Source organism: Gadus macrocephalus, chromosome 16 (genome assembly GCF_031168955.1).
Source record: "Gadus macrocephalus chromosome 16, ASM3116895v1".
NCBI classification, from domain to species: Eukaryota; Metazoa; Chordata; class Actinopteri; order Gadiformes; family Gadidae; genus Gadus; species Gadus macrocephalus.
In genome coordinates, this window is record NC_082397.1 from 28,233,777 (window position 1) to 28,260,751 (window position 26,975).

Here is a 26,975-nt window from a genome sequence, read left to right on the forward strand (position 1 = left end):
GGTTCAGTCTGAGCATGGTGTTAGGGGCCCTTCAGGGGTTCAGTCTCAGCATGGTGCTAGGGGCCCTTCAGGGGTTCAGTCTGAGCATGGTGCTAGGGGCCCTTCAGGGGTTCAGTCTCAGCATGGTGCTAGGGGCCCTTCAGGGGTTCAGTCGCAGCATGGTCAGATTGACAGTACTCTATTGATACTTGGGGGACGCCCCGCCCATTGGTCCTTGGACACTAATGGTTTCCTCCTCTCCTCTCCAGGACTACTCCTTCTCCTGCAGAGCGGATCCTTCGCGCCTTCCTCCTCTTAACCTTCCTCCAGTTCCAGACCTCCGGCACACCCCCCTCCCCCCTCTCTGGAGGGTCCCCTCCCCGCTGCCCTGGCTCCAACCCGTCGCCAGGACAATGGCCCCAAGGCTAACCTCCAGGAGATGGGGCGGGTCCGTGTTGAGGATCCAGAGATTCAGCTGGACGCCCCTGGACCCAAATGCTCCCAGACCCAGACTTCACTACTATAGCGGTACCTGGAGGGAGGGAGGGGGTGCACATAGAGACATAGAACTAGATAGAACTACTAGAAATATATATAAATATATAGATGAGTCTAAATATATTTATAAATAGATGTATATAAATAGATGTGTCTAAATATATTCAAATATGTAGTCGCGATTAATCACATTATTGTCATAGTTAACTCACGATTAATCGCGATTAATCGCAAATCTTTTTTCTATGCTAAATATCCCTTGATTTCTTTGTACCATTAATTGTTCTAATTTTAATGCTCTTATCAACATGGAGAAGTGCATCGGCTTGCCTTGTGCAAATGTTTTTTTATTGATAACAACATTGGCATATACTGATCAAAACAGGAAGATACAAAAAAAAGCCTATAGTGCAATTAATCGATGAACATACAAACATACTGCCTTGAACATAGCAGTCAGGCTACTACTTCTTTGTTTTGAGCCAAAGAAATTATTATTTATTTTTTTTATATGAATTTGCGTTAATTGCGCGATAAAAAGATTAACGCTGTTAAAATTGGATTGCATTAACGCCGTTAATAACGAGTTTAACTGACAGCCCTAATATATATCTATGTATAAATATATATAGATATAAATATATGTATATAAATAGATATATGTAACCATAAAGAGACTGTTCTGTGCTTGCCAAGTCCTCCAGAGCAGCAGGGTCTCCATGAGCAGGGCCCCCCCCGACCCGCCTCCGTCCTGGGTGTACGATAGGACACGACCCCCTGAAGAACAAGAAGGAGCCCAGGTGAAACCAGACACATGATGTCACTTTCAGAGAGCACTCCAGGGTATGTTGTGATAGTCCAGTGTTGTACAGCCAGGCAGCAGAGAGCAGAAACACCTGCCAGAGCCCCCCAGAGAAGAGACCACAGGTCTAGACATGGGTCTGAAGAGGACCTACAATACCTGGCTCCCAGGAGTGCCCAGAAGAGGCTTTCCTCCTGTCATCCCAGAAGACAGAGAGGAAGAAGGCGGCGATGAGGCAGCGGAGCAGCGGGAGGAAGAGAGGGAGGAGCAAGAGAGCGGCCTTGTAGGTCAGGCTGGAGGAGAGACATGTCTGAAGGTAGCCATGCTTGATTCATGCGGGAAGTCTTCTCCTCTGGCTCAGATCCGTAACTATGGACGACACTGGCCTGGAGATCAAGGGGGAGGACCAGGTACCTTTCTGTCTGTCTGTCTGTCTGTCTGTCTGTCTGTCTGTCTGTCTGTCTGTCTGTCTGTCTGTCTGTCTGTCTGTCTGTCTGTCTGTCTGTCTGTCTGTCTGTCTGTCTGTCTGTCTGTCTGTCTGTCTGTCTGTTGACCTAGCTGTTCGTGACTATTCAGAGCAGAGCTCTCATCATAACAGTTTCTCCATTTAAATGTATAGTCCATATAAATATGTAGCCCCCCATGTGTTCATGTGGAACAGCCTACGTGTATTTCCAGGTGTATTTGCTTCAGACCGAGTGTTCGTATGGTAAGTGTGTTTATGGTTTGTGATCCAACCCAGTCGCCAAGAAAAAACGTTGACGGTGTACGTTTCCATGAACACTGGAGATGTAGCATTTCAACGTAAAAAATAGCGTGTTATACCTACAGTATCCACGCGTGCCGCTGTGGAGGCGGGTTTCGGGGTTTGGGTTTCACGGCTTTCGCGGCAAATTGTGGACACGATTGTTTAGGGGGGGGGGGGGGGAAGACTGTTGTTGACCGGGGGGGGGGGGGGGGGGGGGGAGACATGTTTGTTGAGGGGGACGACGACGACACGATTGTAGGGGGGGGGGGGGGGGGGGGGGCGACACGTTTGTTGAGGGGGGGGGGAGACACGTTTGTAGGGGGGGGGGGCACGCTCGACAACGAGAGTTGGTTTTTATTGAACGCTCGACAACGAGAGTTGGTTTTTATTGAACGAGACTTCAACACGGAACAGCTGCACGAAACGATGGTCACGTCACTCTCGGTGACGGTGTCGACAACAATGAACACACGAACAATGTTAATAGAACAACACACAACCACATAACATCCCGAACCCATTAACCCCACTTAATCCTAACAACAAAACAAGTTAACAAAAGCCCCTTTTGTCAACTGACAACCCCAATTCCCAGAATCCCCCGCGGCTCCGGAACACGGCGTAGCCTATATTAATCTTTATTATCTGAATGGGAAATGCAATATTTTAGGAGAGATACACCATTAAACGCGTTTCTAATGACATTTCTAGCGAGAAATGTACATTTTCCTTACATAATCTTCAGTCAGTGAATGTGTATGACCTTTATTAATCTTTATTATCTGAATGGGAAATGCAATATTTTAGGACCGATTCACCGTTAAACGTGTTTCTAATAACATTTCTAGCGAGAAATATACTTTTTAATTGCTTAATCTTCAGTCAGTGATTGTGTCTGATCTTTAGTTTTATAGTTATTAGGATTTGATCGGCTCGCTCGCATGTTTCAACGACGTCAGGTTGTTAGGAATAGGGACGCTGCTTTCGCTAAACTAGCAGCTCACGTGCTTCCTGCGTTTGTGTTATTAAACTGTTACTTTATGTAACTTTTAATGATATCATCTTGTTAGAAACACGTATATCTGAGAGCCAACCCAGTCGCCAAAAGCATACGTTGACAGTGTACGTTTCGTGAACACTGGATTACGTCGCATTTCAACATAAAATAGCGTGTTATACACACACACGCACGCACACACACGCAAGCACACACACGCACACGCACGCACAGACACACACAGACACAGACACACACACACACACGCACACGGTGCATTTCGCTGCTAAAACAACAACAACAAAATATTCCCTCAAATATTATTACTAAAGAACCGTTTTCCAAAGAACGAAATGTAAACCAATGCATTCTGAATGGGAGTGTTTCTCAGATTTTTCCATGCTACACAGAACGAAATGTAAACCCATGCAAATAAATATCATTAATCTCCTGAGTGTGTTGGGTGGTATTCTATTTTTTTCAACGGGGCTGCATCCAGTCACTTGACCGTCATGGTTGCTATGGTGGTTGCTATCGACCGCCCCCCTCTAATCCTTACATGGCTCTAAATACCACGCGGCAAAGGAGCTGCCGTAAATTGTGTTGTTTTTGTCGTAAACTGGGGTCCGACGGTTAAAAAATAGACAGATATTCCGAGGTATCCTTAAAAGGCAGCTTGGATGTTTTTATTTTCTGCACTTTAGACTTCTTCTATAACCTATTTTTGAAAGCAAAACACCAAGTTCATTGATTTAACGAGGCAGGGTTATTTGAAACAATTTATTCAATAAATATTTGTGAGAGGTCATTCCTTCTCCTGAGTTTGCTTCCTATTTATGTCTGGTGTACACCCCTACTGTCCAAAAGCATCCCCCCCCCCCTCCCCATATGGATTTGGAGAGTTGTTGCCACGTCCCAGAGGTGGAAGTATCATATAATATGAAAGAGGGCATTCAATTATACTACAATGATCAATTAGGAGGCCGAAGCCCTAAAGGAAGTGATGCAATAGGTGACTGAGGCGAGAACATTTAAGTAAACTGTACCTTGGGGTCTCTTATATATCAAAGGGGGTTTCAAAGGACGCATACGCTTCAACCTGTGGCTCCAGCCCTACAGGAAATGACTCAGCAAGTGCTCCATCTCGTTGCACCTGCATCCAGCGGCTCGCTTGCAAGATTTTGGCCTGAAGTTCTTCCCAGACCTATACCCTAACAGTCCAACATGCATATCTGAGAATCAGGCCTCTCTTCAATAATGACAAAATGTTATGAGAGAAATACAGATTCACTTTTTGTTATCTCATAAGCGGCGTGGTGCCGGCTCCTTTTGACCTTTTGACCCCAGACTTCAAAGACGTGGCCACAGGCCAGCTGTGTCTACACACATTAAGCCACAAATGTACACCTCCATCCCGCAAAAAATGGGGCCTAGAAACTAACCTCTGTCTTATGTACAGTGACTGTACTGTTGGAGGTCACGCCCCTTTTCCGGCCTTTTCGAGATAGCTAGGGATGCTAAAATGTTTACACACATTTCCCGGGGCCCCGAGAACGACATATCCAAGATTTGTAGTTCTAGCCAGAGGTGTCAAGTAACGAAGTACAAATACTTCGTTACTGTACTTAAGTAGAAATTTGAGGTATCTTTACTTTACTCGAGTATTTTTTTTTCTGACAACTTTTTACTTTTACTCCTTACATTTTAACACAATTATCTGTACTTTCTACTCCTTACATTTTTAAAACATTCTCGTTACTCTTGGTTACGGTTTTGTTTCAAAAGTTTCAAATGTGCGCCATCCAAATATACTGATTTCTAGCGTAATTGGATGAAGCATAGAAACCCATAACACTCATTGGCTTCTCTGCGTATGACGCAAAACAAGAGGCTGTAGTGCCGAGAGACGGGAGTCGGAGGCGGAGTATCCAGCACAAAGTTTTAATGAACACAATACAAAAAGACGTTCATTCGTAAAGTCAAAACCGGACTAAACTGGACGGTCGTTCCGTCCGCTAAACGGGTCCGTGCTAAACACCCCCCCCACCCATAGTTCCGTGGGTGAATTATGTTATCCACCACAAGGCTAATTTAAATATGCAAAGCGCGGCAAAGGTCAGTGTCAAAAAGATATACTGTTGGCAACTGTCACTGCGAGATGGCTGAAGGCTTTGAAGACAGAGGAGGACATCAAACGCTTCCACATCCCTGGCCCTATCTTGAAGAGGTGTTTGATATTGTGGGAAGCAAAAACGACTCATGGTGCATGCGCTGCAAACTTTGCCAACCAAAGAACCATGTACTTTCAGCTTTCAAGAACTCTCCGTCTAATCTCAAAAAACATATGGAGGTAAGCTCTGTATTATTATTATATTATAATAATGGTCGATTTAAAATGCTTGCTACAGCTTGACTAGCATATAAACATGCCAAAATAGTGCACTATATAGGGAATAGGGAACGAGAATTCGGACACTACGCTGAACATTTCTAAGCGTCAGTAAATGCGCCGGGTATTTGTGTGACGCAGAAAGATGCGCCCACATCATGTAAACAAACCGGGCACTCACGAGGAAAGCTGGAGGTTGTATTGATGTTGAATGTTACATTTCCTTGTTCATGTATTTTTTTTATTAATTTTGAATGTTAAATATTCTATGTTGTCAATTATATGAGGTCCATTAGTTTAGCTGTAAATGTTTAAAAAATATATATATATTACGGTTACTTTTTACTTTTATACTTTAAGTAGATTTTAGAGCCTGTACTTTTCTACTTTTACTTAAGTAAAGCGGTTAAGTTGATACTTTTACTTTTACCAGAGTCTTTTTAAAATCCAGTATCCATACTTTTACTTAAGTAGCGAATGTGTGTACTTTTGACACCACTGGTTCTAGCCCATAGAGAAAAAAAGTTTTCCCAAATGGACTGTCATTTGGACAAAGCCCCTTCAGAAGTGTTGCCTGCGAGACCTAATGGTTCAGAATGTGGTGGAAAAACTGTTTTTGAGATAGGAAGGTCCTACCGCCCTGAAATTTGAATACCATATTCTAGGGCCTAACTGGGACCCCCGCACCGAAACTTGGCCCGGTCGGACCCCGAGTGCAGGAAGGGGGGGCCTGGACTTTCATAATCTTCGCTCGGTGAATGTAAAGGATGTTTGGTCGGATGTTATGACGAAGAATCATAATGTGAATGGGAATATTCTATAAATGTCTTGATATCATCTTTCGTCTCAACACTTCTGCTGCAGCCGCTTAAAGTCTCACTCCGAGAACCTTAAAATATGAATCAATCCATTAGAAGTATGAAAATATCTTCCCGGTCGTGCAACAGGGCAAACAAGGTGTCCTTTGACATCTACATTTCGAGACAATTGCAACAGTGCCACACATGATCATATTTGAATATGTTTCGGGGTAGTAATTAGCTGTCGATTTTGGAGGCCTTTATCAATAATGACCAGCTATAGATTTGCTTCCCGATGGAGATTTTTGACAAATTACATGTTAATTAGCATCTACACGTTAAGCTGAGTCCAATGAGATCAAGCTCGCCCTCTTGCTACACCGAGATCATGTCCTAGACCTAGGTGTACCATGTAAAATACATGTTACCATTAGCTAGAGTGTCATGCTTGGTGTCATTGGACTCAGCTCAACGTGTAGATGCTAAATAACATGTCATTTGTCACAAATTTTTATCGGGAAGCAAATCAATAGCTGCTCATTATTGATTAAGGCCTCCAATTTCGACAGCTAATTACTACCATTAAACATATTCGAATATGCTCATGTGTGGCACCGTTGCAATCGCCTGGAAGCGTAGATGTTGAAGGACACCTTGTTCGTCCTCCTACGCCACCGGGAAGATATTTACATGCTTCTGATTGAATAATGAATTGATTCAGCTATTCCCCCAGAAGTCTGGGGTCAAAAGGTCAAAAGGAGACGGCACCAGCCCCGTTGAAAAAAATAGAATACCACCCAACACACTCAGGAGATTAATGATATTTAAATTATTATGACCATGAAGTCTTTATTTGCATGGGTTTGCATTTCGTTCTGTGTAGCATGGAAAAATCGGAGAAACACTCCCATTCAGAATGCATTGGTTTACATTTCGTTCTTTGGAAAACGGTTCTTTAGTAATAATATTTGAGGGAATATTTTTTTGTTGTTGTTTTAGCAGCGAAATGCACCGTGTGCGTGTGTGTGTGTGTGTGTGTGTGTCTGTGTCTGTGTGTGTCTGTGCGTGCGTGTGCGTGTGTGTGCTTGTGTCTGTGTCTGTGCGTGCGTGTGCGTGTGTGTGCTTGTGTGTGTGTGTGTGTGTGCGTGCGTGTGTGTGTATAACACGCTATTTTATGTTGAAATGCGACGTAATCCAGTGTTCACGAAACGTACACTGTCAACGTATGCTTTTGGCGACTGGGTTGGCTCTCAGATATACGTGTTTCTAACAAGATGATATCATTAAAAGTTACATAAAGTAACAGTTTAATAACACAAACGCAGGAAGCACGTGAGCTGCTAGTTTAGCGAAAGCAGCGTCCCTATTCCTAACAACCTGACGTCGTTGAAACATGCGAGCGAGCCGATTAAATCCTAATAACTATAAAACTAAAGATCAGACACAATCACTGACTGAAGATTAAGCAATTAAAAAGTATATTTCTCGCTAGAAATGTTATTAGAAACACGTTTAACGGTGAATCGGTCCTAAAATATTGCATTTCCCATTCAGATAATAAAGATTAATAAAGGTCATACACATTCACTGACTGAAGATTATGTAAGGAAAATGTACATTTCTCGCTCGAAATGTCATTAGAAACGCGTTTAATGGTGTATCTCTCCTAAAATATTGCATTTCCCATTCAGATAATAAAGATTAATATAGGCTACGCCGTGTTCCGGAGCCGCGGGGGATTCTGGGAATTGGGGTTGTCAGTTGACAAAAGGGGCTTTTGTTAACTTGTTTTGTTGTTAGGATTAAGTGGGGTTAATGGGTTCGGGATGTTATGTGGTTGTGTGTTGTTCTATTAACATTGTTCGTGTGTTCATTGTTGTCGACACCGTCACCGAGAGTGACGTGACCATCGTTTCGTGCAGCTGTTCCGTGTTGAAGTCTCGTTCAATAAAAACCAACTCTCGTTGTCGAGCGTTCAATAAAAACCAACTCTCGTTGTCGAGCGTGCCCCCCCCCCCCTACAAACGTGTGTCTCCCCCCCCCCTCAACAAACGTGTCGCCCCCCCCCCCTACAATCGTGTCGTCGTCGTCCCCCTCAACAAACGTGTCTCCCCCCCCCCCCCCCCCCCCGGTCAACAACAGTCTACCTCCCCCCCCCCCTAAACAATCGTGTCCACAATTTGCCGCGAAAGCCGTGAAACCCAAACCCCGAAACCCGCCTCCACAGCGGCACACGTGGATACTGTAGGTATAACACGCTATTTTTTACGTTGAAATGCTACGTCTCCAGTGTTCATGGAAACGTACACCGTCGAGTCGTCGACGTTTTTTCTTGGCGACTGGGTTGTGTGATCATATGGTTCTGTCCAAGTGTGTATTTGGTACGCACCACGAGATAGGTTCATTTTGTAGAATCCGCAGGTGTTGATCGGTACGGTTCACCTGTGGTTATAAGGTTCTGTCTGCATGTGTGTTTATAGGGTTCTGTCTTCAGGTGTGTTGATAAGGTACTGTCTCCAGATGTGTTTATAAGTTACTGTCAGAGGTGTGTTTATAAGGTTCTGTCTGCAGTTGTGTTAATGAGGTACTGACTGCAGATGTGTTTAAAAGTAACTGTCTACAGGTGTGTTCATAAGGTATTTTTTCTGCAGGTGTATTTATAAGGGCTTGTCCGCAAATGTGTTTATGTGGTACGATCCAGGTGTGTATTTCCAGGGGTGTTTCTTTGGTAGGGTCCACAGGTGCTGGTCTTCACACTGGCCTTCTGAAAGTCCCGATGCCCCGGCATGCCCGGTCAAACCCGAGCCCCAAGGTAAGACCCAGAATCTCCTGCAGAACTCCAGAGAGGGGGAGACCCTCTTCAATGTGTGAGACCACCTTGTGTCTGCAGAGGAACCCGCAACTAGAAACACACCCATTGAGTTCTCTGGGCAGCCAAAACAGAACCTTCCTTCGTTCTAGACTCTTGCTGAACTGGTGCCCATTGGTTCCACTTGATGTTATGTATAGAGTCTAGAATCTCTTCATCCAATCAGCGATGATGGAAAGGACCGAAAACCTGGGGCAAACAAACTAACGTAGCACCGTCTGCGAGCACAATGGACAGCGTTGATGCAGTTTAGAAGCAATATTAATGAAGTTAGTCAAGTCAAGTTAGTCAAGTTGCGGAGTGAAGAGAAGTCAAGAAATATATCAGAAGTGGTCCTAATGGCCGGACTCAATGTGTGACAAGGCCCACCTCCTGTCATCAGCTCATAAGGTACCACCTTCAAACTGTGAAAGTACAGCAAAGCCAAAAGTAATCCAGTCTGATAACACCAGGCTGCCCAGAACCAGCGGGAGAACCAGAACCAGGGAGTGGGTCTGCCCCCGCTGGACCAGACCCGGCTTGGGATCAGAGGACGTCAGGGTCCAGAAGAACCTCTGGTTGGACCACTGATGTTCGCTATTTCAGAACCATCTGGGACTGTCCCACAGAACAGAGGTAGAGCAGTCCATCTGTCCATCGGCTCAGATATGTAACCTGGTGTCAGTTTGCTGTGGATCCGTCCAACGTACATCCATCTTTCTATCCATCAGAGGAAAGAGGAGAGCAGAGAATCCGAGGACATGGGCATGGATGTAAAGGAGTGGAAGAAAGAAGTGAAGAAAGAGGAGCTGAAAAAGTCTGTGTGATTCTACTTCAACCGTTAGCAGGTAAACCTCGGAGAGATAGAGATGATATGATGTGTTAATAAACATGATTAAAACTTAATTCAAACATCTTTTATCCTCCCCTCTACTCTCTCCTCTTCTCACCTCCTCCTCTCTCAACACTCTCCTCCTCTCCTCCTTTCCTCTCCTCCCCCCTCCTCCCTCATCTCCTTCTCCCTCCTCCTCTCTCCCTCTCCTCCTTTCCTCTCCTTCCCCCTCCTCCCTCCTCTCCTTCTCCCTCCTCTTCTCTCCATCCCCCTCCTCCCTCCCCTCCTCTCCTCCCCCCTCCTCTGTCTCCTCCTCTCTCCCTCTCCTCTTCACCCCTCCTCTCCTCTCCTTCCCTCTCCTCTCTCTCCTCCACCTTGTCTGTGGGTCAGAGATGGCTACTCCTGTGCTGATGCATTGCTTTGAGGGGAGGAAAGGCCCAGGGAGGCAGAGTTCTCTGGCTGCCCTGCACACCAGACAGCTTGACCCCCGTTCTGACCTCCACAACCTCCATGACCTCCAGGAGTCTGGGGGTACCAGCGGGGGGGTGGTGAGGGGCACACTGCCCCAGGTGCTGAGAGGTGTGGATAGTGGTCACACATTCTAGTTCATAATAATACCATCAAGTGAATGCATTAATGAAAGCACCTTGCTGCTTTTCCATTAGTGCGATTTCAACTGCTTTGGGCAGTGTGGCAAGGCCTTCCTTTGGTGATTACGTGATTACGTGTTGAGAGGCTCAAGCCGTTGTCCTAACACAAAAGCACCGAACACAGAAGCACTAATTAGTTTCAGCTCAAGTCCAGATAATCGTGCTGCCACTAGAGGTTGGATGATGACAAAGGGGCGGCCCCCCGACATAGGGGCTGCAGTAAGGTCCCAGAGACTCCGGCCTTGACTGGGAACAGGCTGCAGTCAAGGCCCCAGTCAGGGCCGGGGGGGGCTCGGGGCCCTGACTGCAGCCCCTATGTCGGGGGACCGCCCCAGTTATGAGCAGTTGAGTATCAGGTTGACAGGTTGTGATGCAGCCCTCTGTAGCCTCTGGGATTGTCTGTCAGAGTTCCAGGCAAGGCAGTCCATGGGCAGCCTGCTCTTGGCTCCTGATGGGGAGGTCCTTCAGCTGTCCCTCTATGAGAACCACGCAGATAGGCTCCAGCTGGCGCACCGTGATGAGGTCACAGAGGAGGAGAAGGGTACAGTTAGCTGTGGAATAAACGATAATGGCTATTTTTACCTTTGAATTATCTTTTACTGTCTCTCTCTCTGTATATATTTATTTGTCTCTCTCCTTTTAGGGCAAGAACAGCTGCCCTGGGTCTCTTCCCTGAGGCCCGAACACACACAGAGAGGTACACGCACACAAACACACACACACACACACACACACACACAAACACATGTTAACGCACACAACCAAACATGCTTTAACATACACACACACGCACAAAGACACACGCACACAAACACATGTTAACGCACACACCCAAACATACCTTAACAAACACACACACACACAAACACACACCATGCATCCACAATTTCACACACACACACACACACACACACACACACACACACACACACACACACACACACACACACACACACACACACACACCCTCATGACATGAATCTTCCCATAAGGGGTGTGGTTCTTAGTGAAGCCAGTGGTTGCCAAGGGCGACCAGCGTGTCAGCCATTGTGTCTGATGGGTTGGGTTTCTGCTCTGCTAGGATAATAAGTGCCCAGGATATTCATTAGAGAACGGGACACCATGGGAGAGGGAGTGCTGCAAGGGTCGCACCACACCCTCCAACACACACACACACACACACACACACACACACACACACAACCTCACACACACACACACACACACACACACACACACACACACACTGTGGTAACCCGCTCCTTGAATGAGTCGGGTTACCGGTACAAACGACGCGTTTGTGGAAGGTTAAAGCCATTCCAGGCATTTATTCACAAACACTTCAATCAACCAGGGTTCTCACGGTCTCTAGGGCCTCCGTGGGCCTCTAGGCTCTCTTGCTGCCACGAGCCCTTCCTTCCTGCACCCGAGCCGTGCTGTGCTGTGCCTCCTTTTAACATGGCTACCGTGCTTTCGGCCAGGTGTCCCCCAATCACCCTGATTGGGGTGCCGAAAGGGCTGCTCTCTCTCGCCGGCTGGTGGGTGGGGGTGGTACACCCCGTCCTCTACGGTACCCTGGGCCCGTCCAGGCCGAGGACCACGTGGCGGGATGCCACACTCCTCCACCCTTTGTCCAAGCCCCAGGTAGCCGAGGGACCCGCCCAGGATGGTATCTCGCCGGGGCCGGGTGTCTCCTGCGGCGCCGGCTGCGTCGTCTCCGGCAGCGTCGTCTCCGGCAGCTTCGTCTCCGGCAGCTTCGTCTCCGGCAGCTTCGTCTCCGGCAGCGTCGTCTCCGGCTACCTCGTCTCCGGCTACCTCGTCTCCGGCCGCCTCGTCTCTAGCCGCCTCGTCTCCAGCTGCCTCGTCTCCCGCTGCACCGGCGGCGGCTGCCTCTCCTGCCGCGGCGGCGACCGCATCTCTCCTGCCCCGGGACTTTAGTGCCGGGTCCCAAAGCCGGCGAAATATCGGGCAATCCCTCCCGATTAGGAGCGGCACGGGGACCGGATGACCACGTGGCATGTCTCGTAGGTCCGGGTCCCCCCGTGCACGCAGGCCACCTCCATGGGCTCCCCCGCCTTCCCCCCCGCCAAGACGGGGCGAAGGAGGGTAACCACGCTGCCCGTGTCCAGAAGGGCCTGCGTGTCTCTGCTCATCACCCGCACCGGTACCGTCGGGCTCCCGGACGTCCCCTGCGCCAAGCAGGTCGCCAGCATGCAGGGCCGACCCGTCCCCACGTCCGCGTAGGCCGGCGGCACCGGCGCGTCCCGGTCTCGCGCTACAGCCTCGTCTCGCGCTGCGGCGGCGGCGGCGTCCCTTGTGCCGGCGGCGGCGGCGGCGTCCCTTGCGCCGGCGGCGGCGGCGTCCCTTGCGGCGGCGCCGGCGTCCCTTGCGGCGGCGGCGGCGTCCCTTGCGGCGGCGGCGGCGTCCCTTTCGGCGGCGGCAGCGTCTCTTGCGGCGGCGGCGACGTCTCTTGCGGCAGCGGCGACGTCTCTTGCGGCAGCGGCGACGTCTCTTGCGGCGGCGGCGACGTCTCTGGCGGCGGCGGCGACGTCCCTTGCGGCTGCGGCAGCGTCCCTTGCGGCTGCAGCAGCGTCCCTTGCGGCGGCGGCGGCGTCCCTTGCGGCGGCGGCGGCGGTACCGGGGAGCCGTAGTGGGACCTTCAAGGTGCCTGCATTCTCCACCAAGTGTGGCAACCCGCTCCTTAAATGAGCCGGGTTACCGGTACAAACGACGCGTTTGGTGAAGGTTAAAGCCATTGTGGGCATTTATTCACAAACACTTCAATCAACCAGGGTTCTCACGGTCTCTAGGGCCTCCGTTGGCCTCTAGGCTCTCTTGCTGCCACGAGCCCTTCCTTCCTGCACCCGAGCCGTGCTGTGCTGTGCCTCCTTTTAACATGGCTACCGTGCTTTCGGCCAGGTGTCCCCCAATCACCCTGGTTGGGGTGCCGAAAGGGCTGCTCTCTCTCGCCGGCTGGTGGGTGGGGGTGGTACACCCCGTCCTCTACGGTACCCCGGGCCCGTCCAGGCCGAGGACCACGTGGCGAGATGCCACAACACACACACACACACACACACACACACACACACACACACACACACACACACACACACACAACCTCTCACACACACACACACACACACACACACACACACACACACACACACACACACACACACACACACAATCTCACACACACACACACACACACACAAACACACACCATACATCCACAATTTCACACACACACACACACACACACACACACACACACACACACACACACACACACACACACACACACACACACACCACACTATACAACCAAGGTCACACAACACAATACACACACCTGCCTGTCTGTTTCCACTCTCTAGGAATGCATTCTGATGCACCATAACTTGCAGGGTTGTACTGGGTAGCCCCCCCCTAGTGGCGACACAAGGAATATCACCAGTAATGCTCTGGTTATGATTTGCCATCTGATGGGTTTTCAGAGGGGAAGATGGACGTAGACCAGGACCTGGATCATCACATGGACCACCATAGGACCAGACAGCATGTGAGGGCTGAACCAGTAACTTTCCAGCGTGTTAAGGTGCAACGTCTTGCTCATGGGCCCTGAATCAAACAGCATTGTGTTGTGTGGCTGGTTCTAATCCCCAGATACCAGGAGGTTCAAAGACCCTGACAGCCCACCACCAGAAGTCTTCATCTTGGACCCAGCAGACCAGCGCCAACCGGGTCCCAACGCTTTCTCTTTAACCTCTCTTTAAGTATCCTCTCTTTATGTGGGAGGCTGGACAACCTTTCAATGTTGTTTTTCTTAAAGATTTACTGTCTGTCCGTTCGTCCATAATTCTGTCCGTGTGTCCGTCCAGCGGGCCTGTCCGTATATCCGTCCACCGTGTCGGTCTGTCTGCCTTTCTGAATGTCTGTCCGTCCACCGTGTCGGCCTGCCTCTATTTATGTCTGTAATTCTCCTCCAGTCCATAGAGGCTCCAGCAGTACCACAACAAGACCCCAGACAATCCACAAGGCCCTGTTACCCGGGCAGAGACCAGGGTAGGGATCAAGTTAGGGTCTAGACAAAGTAGGGTACTGGGACCAGGGTAGGGTCTGGGGACCAGGGTAGGGTCTAGGGACCAGGGGTCTCATTTATAACCGTTGCGTACGCACAAAACGGGGCTGAAATTGGCGTACGTGACTTTCCACGCCAAGGTTGTGATCTATAAAAAACCAACTTGACGGGAAAATGTGCGCAGCCCTAAGCAAACTCTGACCCATGCGTACGCATGGTTTGAAGGAAAAGGAGAATTGGCGACACAGATGGTGTGGTGGTGAACTGAAGTCAGACCGAAGATAAGAGTGAGAAGAACGATTATGTTTTATCATCGCCCTTCATAAATTAAATTTCAACCCGTATCATGCGTTAAATCTATGTAATCAGAATAATTCAACTCAACTGCGTTATTTCTCAGTTATAACTCCAGAAACATCTCCTTAGAATAGAAATAAAAAAAAAACCTCTATATTTAATCCCGTCACTCCATACTGTCCACTGACGGCGCGACTGCATGGAATAAAGCATCTGTCCAACCTGTGTCAATAACATAATATTTTTATGTGACACTGTAAACACATAATCAAATGTCAAGTAAATCCCAAGTGTGGAAAACCAAGCCACACTCCTCATCACAATCGTTGTCCGTTACTCTTGATGCTTTTCATGACAAATCAGGCATTAAAAAGGGGTTATGTTCAAGAACATTTTACGTGGGTGATTATTACAAACTGATTATCCAAGGTGTTCTCGTCAGTCTTATTACCGTAACCCAGAGCCGAGCGCCGTGGTAATACTGCACCATATGGCACTTCTGGCGGACCATGCAAATGGCAGGATTCGGAGGGAGAGGGTCTTTAGGGACCATAACGATTTATTGGTAGGCTATATAAAAATATGTAACTTTATGTCAGACCACTTCTTTTTTAATTCTGGGACTGTGCGCTCCGTGCTACTGACAGAGTTCACTGCTGCAGCAACATGTTGCCGCTCACTCTGCTTTTTGTTGTTGGCGATCCCAATCCCGTGACCACCGAACAAAACTACTTTTCGGGCGTCCATCTCACCCACAAGTGTCTCCACTTCAACCTCCGTGAAATTTCGCTTTTTTGCTTTTCTCAGTACTTCTGCCATTGTTTCCGACAAGACATAATTCTTGCATTTGAGTCTGTTTTATATGCAGAACGCATTCATGAGGTCATTTGCATTGACCATTTATGGTTAAAAAGGGGCGTGTACAGGGCGGAGCGTGAAGCGGATTCAGCTGCGCACACTTGTAGGAAGTCTGTGATTTATAAAGAAAATATTGCGTACGGTGTGCGTACGCAGGGTTTTATAAATCGGAATATTTTTTGGCGCTCGCAAAACTTGGCTTTTGGGCGTACGTACACTTTTAGTAGCAATCCCACGCACAGTTTTATAAATGAGACCCCAGGTGTTTATTAAAGACCAACATTTTCAAACCCTTATTGGTTTTCGTCGTACTTTGTTTCAATCTTGTTTGTTTACGTTGACATATTGTCAGTAAGCTTCTCTCTACTGATGGCTGAATAAGTGAACCCCTTGTTTTGTCCAGCGGTAGCAGACCTCGCCTGTCCTCTAGTATCCATGGCAACAGAGGACTCGAGTACAGAGATGGCCCAGAGAACATGGAACGGACGAAAGAAGGATGTGAGGAAGAAGAGGAGAGGAGATGAGGAGCTAGGGAGGGCAGAGGATTTCTCTAAGGACGATGGCAGGCTCTGTCCAACGCCAGCCAATAGCGGACAGGCTGCTAAGACTGCAGCCAATAGGCATACGTGTGTCACTTCAGGGTGGGTTTCAACCAATTTCAAAAGAGCTTTGATATGAGGCTCATTAAGCCAAACAACTATAATTTAATTATAATAATTTAGTGGGAATTCCCGGGCCACGTCAACCATAACAGTCTAAACTGACCAAATTGGGTAGAATAAAGAGACACCCGAACTTATAAAAATGATGGTCATATATTTGCGTAATAATGGTACAATAACATACAAACAATCATACAGCAAACAATAAAACATACCAAACAATGATCCAATAGATGGGAATCAGCCCGCACCCCTCAAAGAGGTGCGCAAGCTGAAGTCCCTGCATGGGAAATCAACCTCTGCAGTTCAAAGAGCTGTAGTCTGACGCATTGTTTAATGCAAGGACTTCTTATACCGTGGCACAGGTCTCAGAAATGTTGAGATCAACTCTGCTCCACAGATGATGTGTGATGGAAAAATCGATCATGTCGTTTGCATTGTCTAGCCACTCTACTTGTTCCTAGCGTTATCTAACGTTAACCTTTGTGCCTGGGGTATACCGGTCACGATGTAGCAGAGATCCCCTTATGCATTATTTGTCCTTGATTAGAATACAGGAAACTGTCCTTAGATAAACATTATCCGATTTGATCATTGACAATTGAAATGTGGGGTCTCATAGTGGTGTCTTCTCAGTTGGACACTGTGTACCTTTACCACCCCAAGGGTGTCAACGAAAAGGCATAATCAACTAATTACATTAAGGGGAAACAGAATGTGAAAATATAATTTCCCTGTTACAATAATTAAACCATAATTGAACCTGGTACCAGAAAACCTTAAAAATACATCTATTTTGGAATAAAAATAACAAGAAATGCTTATTCTATGTTTACACAACCTAAATGAAGAAACAACTAATCATGGAGTTTATAGCTATGACCCCTCCTGAGGTGTTAACCTGCCCTCTGTGTGCTAAGGGAGGAGGACCTATCCCCCCCATCCAGCCCCCCAGGAGGCCATTGTAGGAGCAGGAAGGAGGATAGAGAAAACTCAAACACAGGGTGACACATGCTCACACACATGCACACACACACACGCACACACTCACACGATGACACACACAAACACACATGCACGCACACACAATTGGGATGTTCTTTCACTCTTCCCCTGCTGGTAACCTTTCAGTCATGATCTCGTTCCTGCTCAGACAGGACTTGCCTGGGAGTCAGACAGGAAGTAGAACTCACCGGGACCAGAAGATGAGAGGCAGGAGGGGGCGGAGCCTGTCAAAGCAACCACAAAAGGGTGATCGACCAATCAGGGACCAGGAGGAAGAGAGGAGCGACCGCCAAGAGGATACAGAAACTCACAACACTGCGATCTCCATGGTTACGGTAGATACGATGTACTTGATACATGCGTTATATATATATATATATATACAAGGCTGTTAATTGATGATTGATTGTTGGTGGATGTCATCAAATCCTTCTGTCAGAGAGACCCAAGAAGAGAGAGGGGTGAGGAGAGGAGAAGGAGGCAGACAGGAGTTGGAGGAGAGGAGAGAAGGGTGGGAAGGGGAAGGAGAGGGGAAGGAAAGCAGACGGTGGAGGAAGAAGAGGAGAAGCAGCCGTCTGTGAGGAAGAGGAGGGGACGCGGTGAACAGGAGGACTTTCTTGTTGGTAAGACATCTCTTTTCTACTCTCTCTGTCCTCCCTTGGTGGAGAATGAAGTGGTGCACATAAACCGAGGAACGCCATCATAGTGTCAGCAGAGACTCCCTTAATAAACATTACAAATTAATTTGAAATGCATTATATATATATATGCATTTCATATATTACTCGGCCATACCACCCTGAACACGCCCGATCTCGTCTGATCTCGGAAGCTAAGCAGGGTCGGGCCTCGTTAGTACCTGGATGGGAGACCGCCTGGGAATCCTAGGTGCTGTAAGTGGTGTCGGGTGGTGTCGGGTGGTGGCCTATAGGTGGCACTCTTCCCTCTGGCCCCCTTGCTCATCAATCCCAATGCCCCAGTGCAGTGACGGGGACACTGTGCTGTGGAAGGTGCCGTCCTTCGGAGGAGACGTAAAACCGAGGTTCTGACTCACTTGGGTCATAAAAGATCCCATGGCACTGATCGTAAAGAGTAGGGGTTTCCCCGGTGTCCTGGCCCAACCAGGCTCATTTCAATCTGGCCCCCTAATCATCCTCCTGTATAATTGGCTGACTCATCAATTCCCTCACTCTCCACCTCAAGCTGGTGTGTGGTGAGCGTTCTGGCGCAGGTTTGCTGCCGTGCATCACCCAAGTGGGTGCTACACACTGGTGGTGGTGAGTTAGGTCCCCCCCTTCTGTAAGCGTCTTTGGGTCATTGAAAAGCGCTATATAAATATAATGAATTATTAATTATTATTATCTATATATATATATATAATGCCATATACTGTATATATATACAGTATATGGCAGTATATTCTGTTCCTAAAATACATTATATCCTATTTAGTGGAGCAGATTAATGGCATATTTCAAGAGAATCGTTCAAATTGGTATACAAGCATGAAATGTGGCACAGATACTCTCTAAGGGTCACTTTTTGGGAAAAAGGCGTGGGCCACCAAAAATTCAACATGGCGGCCATTTTTTCAAGATGGCCGCCATTTCTGTCAAATGCTCGTTATGTCAATCGTTCAAACAGTGATGTAGGCATAACATTTAGTGAAAATATTCTCTTAAGAATGTTTTATTTTAGAAACGGTGCTTGTCCCTCAAAAATTCTAGATGGCAACCATTTTTCAACATGAATGCCATTACTCTTGAATCCTTACATCAATTCTTCAAATGGTGATGCTATCATCACATTTGGTACAAATATTCTTCAAGGAACATTCTCATGGAAAAAGGTGTGTGCCACTCAAAAATTAAAGATGGCGACCATTTTCAAGATTGCCACCATTTCTCTCAGAGGTCAATGTAATGTGTTAAGGAATAGGTGAGTCAATCTATGGAAAAAAAGGGCTTAACCCCCAAAAAAAATATACAAAAGGTTTTTCAATGGATTCTAGTAGTATTTGGTGTGCTGAATAACATACTAAAAGTATACCAAAATATACCTCACAGAAAGCCCTCATTTGATCCTTGAGCAGTTTGTTGTCCTGCTGTATGATCGATCAAGCACAGCTGTTAGTGTAGATGAGGCTAGACTTGACATGTTTGCCCGAAAGCAGAGGCCGTATGAGGCCATTCCTCCAACAAGAGCAGCTCTGCTTCAACACACTAAACGTGCTGCATATCAGGCAGGCTGCATATGGGGTCAAGCAACCCAGTGTCAGCCGGAAGCAGAGTGTCCTGCTGACTGGGGATGGAAAAAGCTTGGTGAACAATGGGGGTTATTTTGGACAGCAAATGCACCAAAGTTGTGAACAACTAAGTGTGGCTGCAAATCAGAGTGCCGTGGAAGATGCAAATGTTTTAGATTGGGGTTCACTTGCACAGAACTGTGCAATTGCAAATGTGAATAAAAAAATAAGTAGGGGAGGCATTGGTTACCATTTTTTTTCAATCCTTCCTTTTAACTCAGTCCCAACAGAGTACACTATTAAAGCAACACCCACCTTGAAAAATTAATCTTGAATTTTTGCGGTTGCCCTTTTCTAAAAGTGTGGCCGTTAGATTATTTTGCATGTGTTGCATGTGTGCATCAGTGTACAGACTACCAAAATGACGGCCATCTTGAAAAAGGCCTCCATCTTGAATTTTTTATTGGCCATACAATTTTTTCAAAAAGTGGCCTTAACAGAGGCATATTTTCTGTAACACTATTTGGAAACAGTGGCAATGAACATAGGACAGGAATGGAAGTCATCTTGAAAAATGGTTTCCATCCTGAATTTTTACTGGCCACTTCCCAGTGGCCCTTCCTCTCTGTGGACTGCACCTTGCCATGGTGGAGAGGCTTGTGTTCGCCAATGAACCTGAGAGCTATGCCGGCGGGGATTTTATATCCCTGGCAAGTTTAACTAGGCCGGGCATGTCAAAGGAGAGGAGGCTGACAAAGCAGACATTACAACTATCTGACAGAAATGGTGGCCATCTTGAAAATGGTTGCCATCCTGAAATTTTGAGTTGCACATACCTTTTTCCAAAAGAGTGTTCCTTGAAGAGTATTTCTGCCTTATTGTATGCTTGAATCACCATTTGAACAATTTAAATAATTAATATTTGACAGGAACGGTGGCCATCTTAAAAATGGCGGCCATCTTGAATTTTACTGGGACAAGCATCTTTTTCCATTAACATGTCCTTTAGATAGTATTTGTATCAAATATTATGCTTGGATCACTGTTTGAATAATTGATATAATAAGCATTGAATAGCAATGGCGACCATCTTGAAAAATGGCCGCCATATTGAATTTTTGAGTGGCCAACGCCTTTTTCCAAAATAGTGGCCCTTAGAGAGTATCTGTGCTAAATTTCATGCTTGTATATACCAAAGTGAACGATTATTTTACTTATCTGCTCCACTATATTCACTTTTTGCTGGAAGCAACCAGGGACAGGAAGTGACTCCACAGCCAAAGTTAGTTTGTGTCACCACACCTGCCACCCCATCCCCTGAAGCCAATCAGAGAGTCTGATAGGTGGGACGTTTACCGGACTCACGTTTAAGCTTAAGGTCGAGCTGTTCATTTGTCACTCAAGGTGCGGCCACACTGAACGCGTTATGTGCGTAAGATTATGCGCGTAACGCGCCTAACTTGACGCTTGATCATTGTGTGTCACAGAAATTGTTCAACGAGCCCGATTTCAACCTGACATTTTTTTAATGTGTAACTTAGGCCTACTCTGCTAAATATATATGTAAGGGATATTATATAGAACGCCGGTCATTATCGATAATGACCGGCGACGTTCTATACATTATCCTGCTTATTACACGCTTAGACCCGTGTAATAAAGGCCTATAATATTTCTGTTTATGGCATAGATTTCTCCTCAGATTAGGCCAATAAAGCAATGATTAAAAAAAAACAAAAACACAAACGCTCGATCAAAGGCCCGGCCCGACCCGGCCCGAGGACAGTGCTGGGGAATATCGGCCCAACCCGGCCCGCGGGTCGGCTCGGGCTCGGGCAGAGAATCTATACTGTAGTGCATGACATCCTCCGTAGGTGCTCACAGCTGGGTGGGTTTCACCTCCTCCTCATCGTTTCAGTGTGTGCTGAAACTTGGTCGTCCATGTTCTTTCTGCTTCTGTGCGTCCTCTGTTCTCTGCCAGTGACATCGGGTCAAGCCCAACGCTGATTGGCTATCGCGGCTAAGCGTCACGCGTAGGAGCGTCAAAAGTAAATATTATGAACTCGGCGCGTTGGGCGCTTTATTTAGGTGCGTAAAACGCATCCAACGCGCCTAATGCGCTGCTTTAGCGTGTGTAACGCCTCTCCGTACCAATGGTTCCCTATGCAAAAATGCATATTTTCTACACACATAACGCGTTCAGTGTTAAAGTCAGTTAAATCGATTCTGCTAATTGATAGGTTAGGTTTTACCTAAACAACTTCATACATGTGGATTCATATCAAAAATGAAGAATCCGTGTTACCTTACCGTCCTAGAGTCTGGTCTAAAGGTCCTGCAGCAGATCAGTTTAGTCATGGTTTCATGAACATGATCCTCTCCCTCCCCTTCCTCCCTACTCCCTCACCTCCCTGCTCTCCTATCCTTCTCTATCTCCCCACCTCTCCTCTTGGCTCCCCTCAACCTTTTATAGGTAAACCTCAGGATTCTGTTTTGAGAGACAAGAGATACCAGACCAAAAGAGAGACAGACAGATTGAACGAAAGACAGATAGAAAGAGAGACAGACCAAGAGACAAGAAGACAGACAGATAGAGAGGAAGACAGATACACAGAGAGATGGACAGGTAGGGAGACATGCAGCAAAACAAGCAGACAGACAGAAAGAGAGACGAGCAGAGAGACATACCGATACACAGATAGTGAGACAGATTGCTCCCTCTTGACCGCTGAATGGGAGCTGAGTTTGGTCCAATCAGGGAGCCTTCCTCGGTCAGCTGTTACCACGTCCTCCAGTCAGAGAAGCTATCCTCGGTCAGCTTTCACCAACACCTCTAATCAGAGAAGCTTGCGGCAGGCGGCTGCCTTCTGTGGAGGGGCGGGGCCAAAGGGGAGCGCTGGGAGCATGCCCTCCTCTGCTGTCATGGTAACCAAGGAGCAGCTGATGCTGGACCTGGTCCAATCAGAGGTGGGCTGATCCTTCCTTTCTTCTTCCTCATGAGCTCATTACATTCATTTAATTGATAAATCAATAGATACAACTTAAAGTCACAATGTGCCACATTTCAATTGGTTTGTAGCTTAGAGTCTCCTGGACATATCTGTGGTCAATGCGATTGATAAAATGACATCCAATAACTGATACATTCTACTGATAGAATGTTCTGGGCAGCCAATGTGTCTCTCTTTGTTTGATTAAGTATCTTACTATCAATACTTAATCAACACTTGATCAATACTGACTCACAGCGACCCACACCACCCAGCCACACGTCACACGGTCGCACAGCCAGGAATGCACCTTCATACACTTGGTGTCCGCCTCGGTCCGCGTCGGATGACGACACCCCAATGTGGACGGCCGCGCTGTCCAAGAACTGGCCACGGCCTTCTGCATTGGGCTGTCGACATCCGTACAGGAGGCCCGTACACGAGGCCCGTACACGAGGCCCGTACACGAGGCCCGTACACGAGGCCCGTACAGGAGGCCCGTACACGAGGCCCGTACAGGAGGCCCGTACACGAGGCCCGTACACGAGGCCCGTACACGAGGCCCGTACACAAGGCCCGTACAGGAGGCCCGTACACGAGGCCCGTACACGAGGCCCGTACACGAGGCCCGTACACGAGGCCCGTACACGAGGCCCGTACACGAGGCCCGTACAGGAGGCCCGTACAGGAGGCCCGAACAGAAGGCTCATACACAAGGCGAGGCTCTAACACAAGGCCCGTACAGGAGGCCCGTACACAAGGTGAAGCCCATACAGGAGACCCGTACACGAGGCCGTACATGAGGTGAGGCCTGTACAGGAGGCACGTACACAAGGCCGTACACAAGGTGAGGCCCGTACATGAGGACCGTAAGCAAGGCTCGTACATGAGGTGAAGCCCATATGCAGGGTCCCGTACACAAGCCCTACACAAGACCCATACAGGAGGCTTGTACACGAATCCCGTACATGAGGCTTGTACACTAGGCCCGTAACTGAGGTGAAACCTTTTCCAACGAGTGAACAGGACTAATATTTAAACAAATCAGCTCTCAATGAGCTGTTGAGATTAGGATGCAGAGAGGGGGTAATAGTGTTTGTCAAACTGAATTCTTCATCGCTAATTAAATTGTGTGTGTGTGTGTGTGTGTGTGTGTGCGTGTGTGTGTGTGTGTGTGTGTGTGTGTGTGTGTGTGTGTGTGTGTGTGTGTCTATCTGTGTGTGTGTGTGTGTGTGTGTTAGCCTCCTGAGAGGAACGTGGTTTCCGCTGCAGTAGTGCGTCTGGACCAACAGAGGGCAGCACAGCGAGTCGGGAAGCACCGGCAGGAGGTCGAAAAGAAGAGACGGGAGAAAGAGGAGGAGAAGAGGAGACAGCAAGAGAAGGAGGAGAGAGAGGAGGAGGAGAGAGAGAAGAGAGAGGGGAGGATGCGTGAGGAGCTTGAAGAGGAGAGGAGACGGAGGGCAGGGGAGATCAGGTTCAGCTAAACTACTAATAAATCATTGATCAACTTCTGCTGTGTTACGAGCATCGATGAGTAAATACGTAAGGGAAAATGTATAGAACGCCGGTCATTATCGAGAAAATAAGCCCCGACCGGGCGAACAGGACACCGACGCGCAGCGGAGGTGTCTTGCTTCGCCGTGAAGGGGCTTATTTTTCGATAATGACCGTCAAAGTTCTATACATTATCCCGCTTATTACACGGCTACTTGCCAAAACGAAACAATTTATTTACAATGTATTTGTTACCAGCATTCAGTGTTGATAAGCAGAGAAATAGTCCGCCCAAGACGTCGTCGCTTAGCAACCGACAGCGCTTGGGTTGATACATATCCCGCTTATTACATTGACAAGTTACCGGACTACGTGCGGAGTGATACCAAAGGCAAAAAGTCATTTTGTTTACCTTGACAGCGGTCATTATTCATCCGTTGAATTATCAAAAAATAATTGACCGCCGGAAGTTGTGAAGTGGCCATGCAAGTGAACGGAACGTTGAAAAGACCTGTGTAATAAATGAATATAATTCAGAAAAAACACAGAACAGCTGTCTGTTCCTATGGCAATATGTTGGGTCATAGTATATTAATACTATGTATAATATGTTCTATAATCTGTTTTCTCTAGATTAAAGAGAGAGAGGGAGGAAGAGCAGCAGAGGGTGAACGAGGCAGAGAACAGGGAGAGAGAGAGCCAGGAGCAGGCTAAAGGAGAATCTGAGAGGAGGCGGGTGGAGGAGAGGAGGAGACACGCAGAGAGACTCCAGAGAATGAGAGAGGAGGAGGAGAAACGAAGAGCAGGTGAGGAGAACCCAGAAAGTACACAACCTGTAGTTTGTTTACAGGTCAATAAACTGAGTTGTAGTTTGTTCCCAGGTCAATAAACGGAGTTGTAGCAAAGAATGTCTAATAGGAAGAGAATTGGCACCAGAATCAAATAAACATTGAAATTCCATTTATACCCATGTACTTTCAAGCAGGGTTTCTGGTTGTAATCGGTCGCAAGTCCGTCACTGACCAATCATTAGCAGAATGCTAGCGTGTTACGGCCAACAATGGCCAAACCTGTAAGAAAGAAAGAAGTACTCATTCATTCGACTTTTGAACTATAATCTATATTGAACTTGCGGATTCTACAATAAAATCTGCGATATTTAAACGACAAGCAGTTGAAAGAGATAAATGTAGCCGTCTAGCTCCATAGATCCTCGCCCACGATCACCCCTAGTGGAATTCTAATGGAACTGCAACCAAGTTCGACACAAAGGGGCTCAATATAGAGTGCCAAGGCTCTCCCTAGACGGGCTCCGGTTGTAGTTGGTTTACAGGTTAACACATTTAGTGGTAGCTTGTTTACATGTAACCACAATTTAGTTGTAGTTTTGTTCTTCTCCAGTTGAACAGGAACGTCTTCACCAGGAGGAGAATGAGAGGAGGGAGGAGGAGAACAGAAGGGTGGAGGGGATGGAGGAGGGCGAGAGGGAGGAATATCTACACAGGAGGCAGGAGGAAGATGAGGAAAGGAGGCAGGTGGAGAAGGAGAGGAGGAGGAGGGAGGAGGAGGCTGCTCTTTCGGCCCTAAAGGAAGCCCGACGCAGTGGGGCGCTCTTTGCCAGGTAAACGTGGTTCAGTCCAGGCTGGGTTTCCTCTTTAAACAAGCTGCTTCTTTAAAGTTGACAGAAAACAATGAGCCTTATAAAAAGGATTTCTGAAACCCAAACCCAAAACAACCCAGACTGTCATCTGTTCTCTCCTGTGTGATGACCTCTGACCTCCCTCCAGACAGAGGGCGCTGTTGGAGCAGCAGCTGTCCTTTAAACGGGGTCTCCTGCTCGAGGCTGAGGGGCTGGATACCGGACAGGATGTCTCCAGACCTTGGGTCTACTCCTACTTGGCCCTCCTGGACCTCCTGGGACTCCCCAAGCCTGACCCAGCGGAGCCTGACCTTTAACCTCTCGGCTCTGTTTTGACGCCAACCAGCTTCTAATGAAACTAGAGACTGAACACTGCTGTTTTCAGTCTATGTTCTCCAGTAGCTAGCCTTAAGTTTAGCATGCTAGGTAGCAAGGCTCAGGGAGCAAGTAAACTGTGTACTGTAGACATTAGCCTTTAGTTTAGCATGCTAGTTAGCAGGCTAAGAGAGCAAATATACTGTGTAGTCATTAGCCTTTAGTTTAGAATGCTAGGTAGCAAGGCTCAGAGAGCAGATCGACTGTGTAGACATTAGCCTTTAGTTTAGCTTGCTAGGTAGCAAGGCTTAGAGAGCAGATAGACTGCAGACATTAGCCTTTAGTTTAGCATGCTGGGTAGCAAGGCTCAGAGAGCAGATAGACTGCAGACATTTGCCTTTAGTTTAGAGTGCTGGGTAGCAAGGCTCAGAGAGCAATTAAACAGTGTTGACATTAGCCTTTAGTTTTGCATGCTAGGTAGCAGGCTAAGAGAGCAGATATAATTTGAGGACATTAGCCTTTAGTTTAGCATTCTATGTTGCAAGTCTCAGTGGGCAGATAGACTGTGTAGACATTAGCCTTTAGTTTTGAATGCCAGGTAGCAAGGCTCAGAGAGCAGATAGACTTTGCAGACATTAGCCTTTAGTTGACCCTGCTAGATAGCAAGGCTCAGAGAGCAGATAGACTGTGTAGAGTTAATGTGCCATCCTAGTAATGTCTATAATATTTCCTGCTTCACAAATAAAGTTAATTGAAGAAAATGAAATGTTGTCTTTTGTATCATTCAACACAGCCGACTAACACACTCACTCCTAATGAGCTGCTGGCAGCAGTGATGAGATGGAG

At 47.4% G+C, this 26,975-nt stretch overlaps 1 protein-coding gene and 1 pseudogene across 1 annotated transcript; both read left to right on the plus strand.

Moving 5' to 3' along the window:
• The first annotated feature begins 271 nt into the window (after positions 1 to 271).
• LOC132474130 (inner centromere protein A) lies at positions 272 to 26,895 on the plus strand. Its single transcript, XM_060074659.1, has 20 exons — positions 272 to 507; positions 1,174 to 1,689; positions 8,946 to 9,025; positions 9,535 to 9,697; positions 9,793 to 9,909; positions 10,284 to 10,472; positions 10,950 to 11,084; positions 11,187 to 11,240; positions 14,041 to 14,105; positions 14,210 to 14,287; positions 14,533 to 14,608; positions 16,183 to 16,420; positions 17,362 to 17,445; positions 17,595 to 17,781; positions 17,886 to 18,069; positions 22,165 to 22,658; positions 23,923 to 24,155; positions 24,809 to 24,981; positions 25,577 to 25,796; positions 25,963 to 26,895. Exons 2-20 carry the CDS (start codon positions 1,413 to 1,415, stop codon positions 26,129 to 26,131), a joined length of 3,216 nt encoding a protein of 1,071 aa, XP_059930642.1. The 5' UTR covers positions 272 to 507; positions 1,174 to 1,412; the 3' UTR covers positions 26,132 to 26,895.
• Positions 18,230 to 18,346, plus strand: LOC132475391 (5S ribosomal RNA; annotated as a pseudogene).
• Positions 26,896 to 26,975: the final 80 nt, after the last annotated feature.

Excerpts from the sequence above, each read along its gene's own strand:
- LOC132474130 (XM_060074659.1), top strand. The coding sequence starts at position 1,413 with ATGGGTCTGAAGAGGACCTACAATACCTGGCTCCCAGGAGTGCCCAGA. Across the intron at positions 9,698-9,792 it reads GACTGTCCCACAGAACAGAG|AGGAAAGAGGAGAGCAGAGA; the intron begins GTAGAGCAGTCC and ends TCTATCCATCAG. Across the intron at positions 10,473-10,949 it reads ACTGCCCCAGGTGCTGAGAG|AGTTCCAGGCAAGGCAGTCC; the intron begins GTGTGGATAGTG and ends ATTGTCTGTCAG.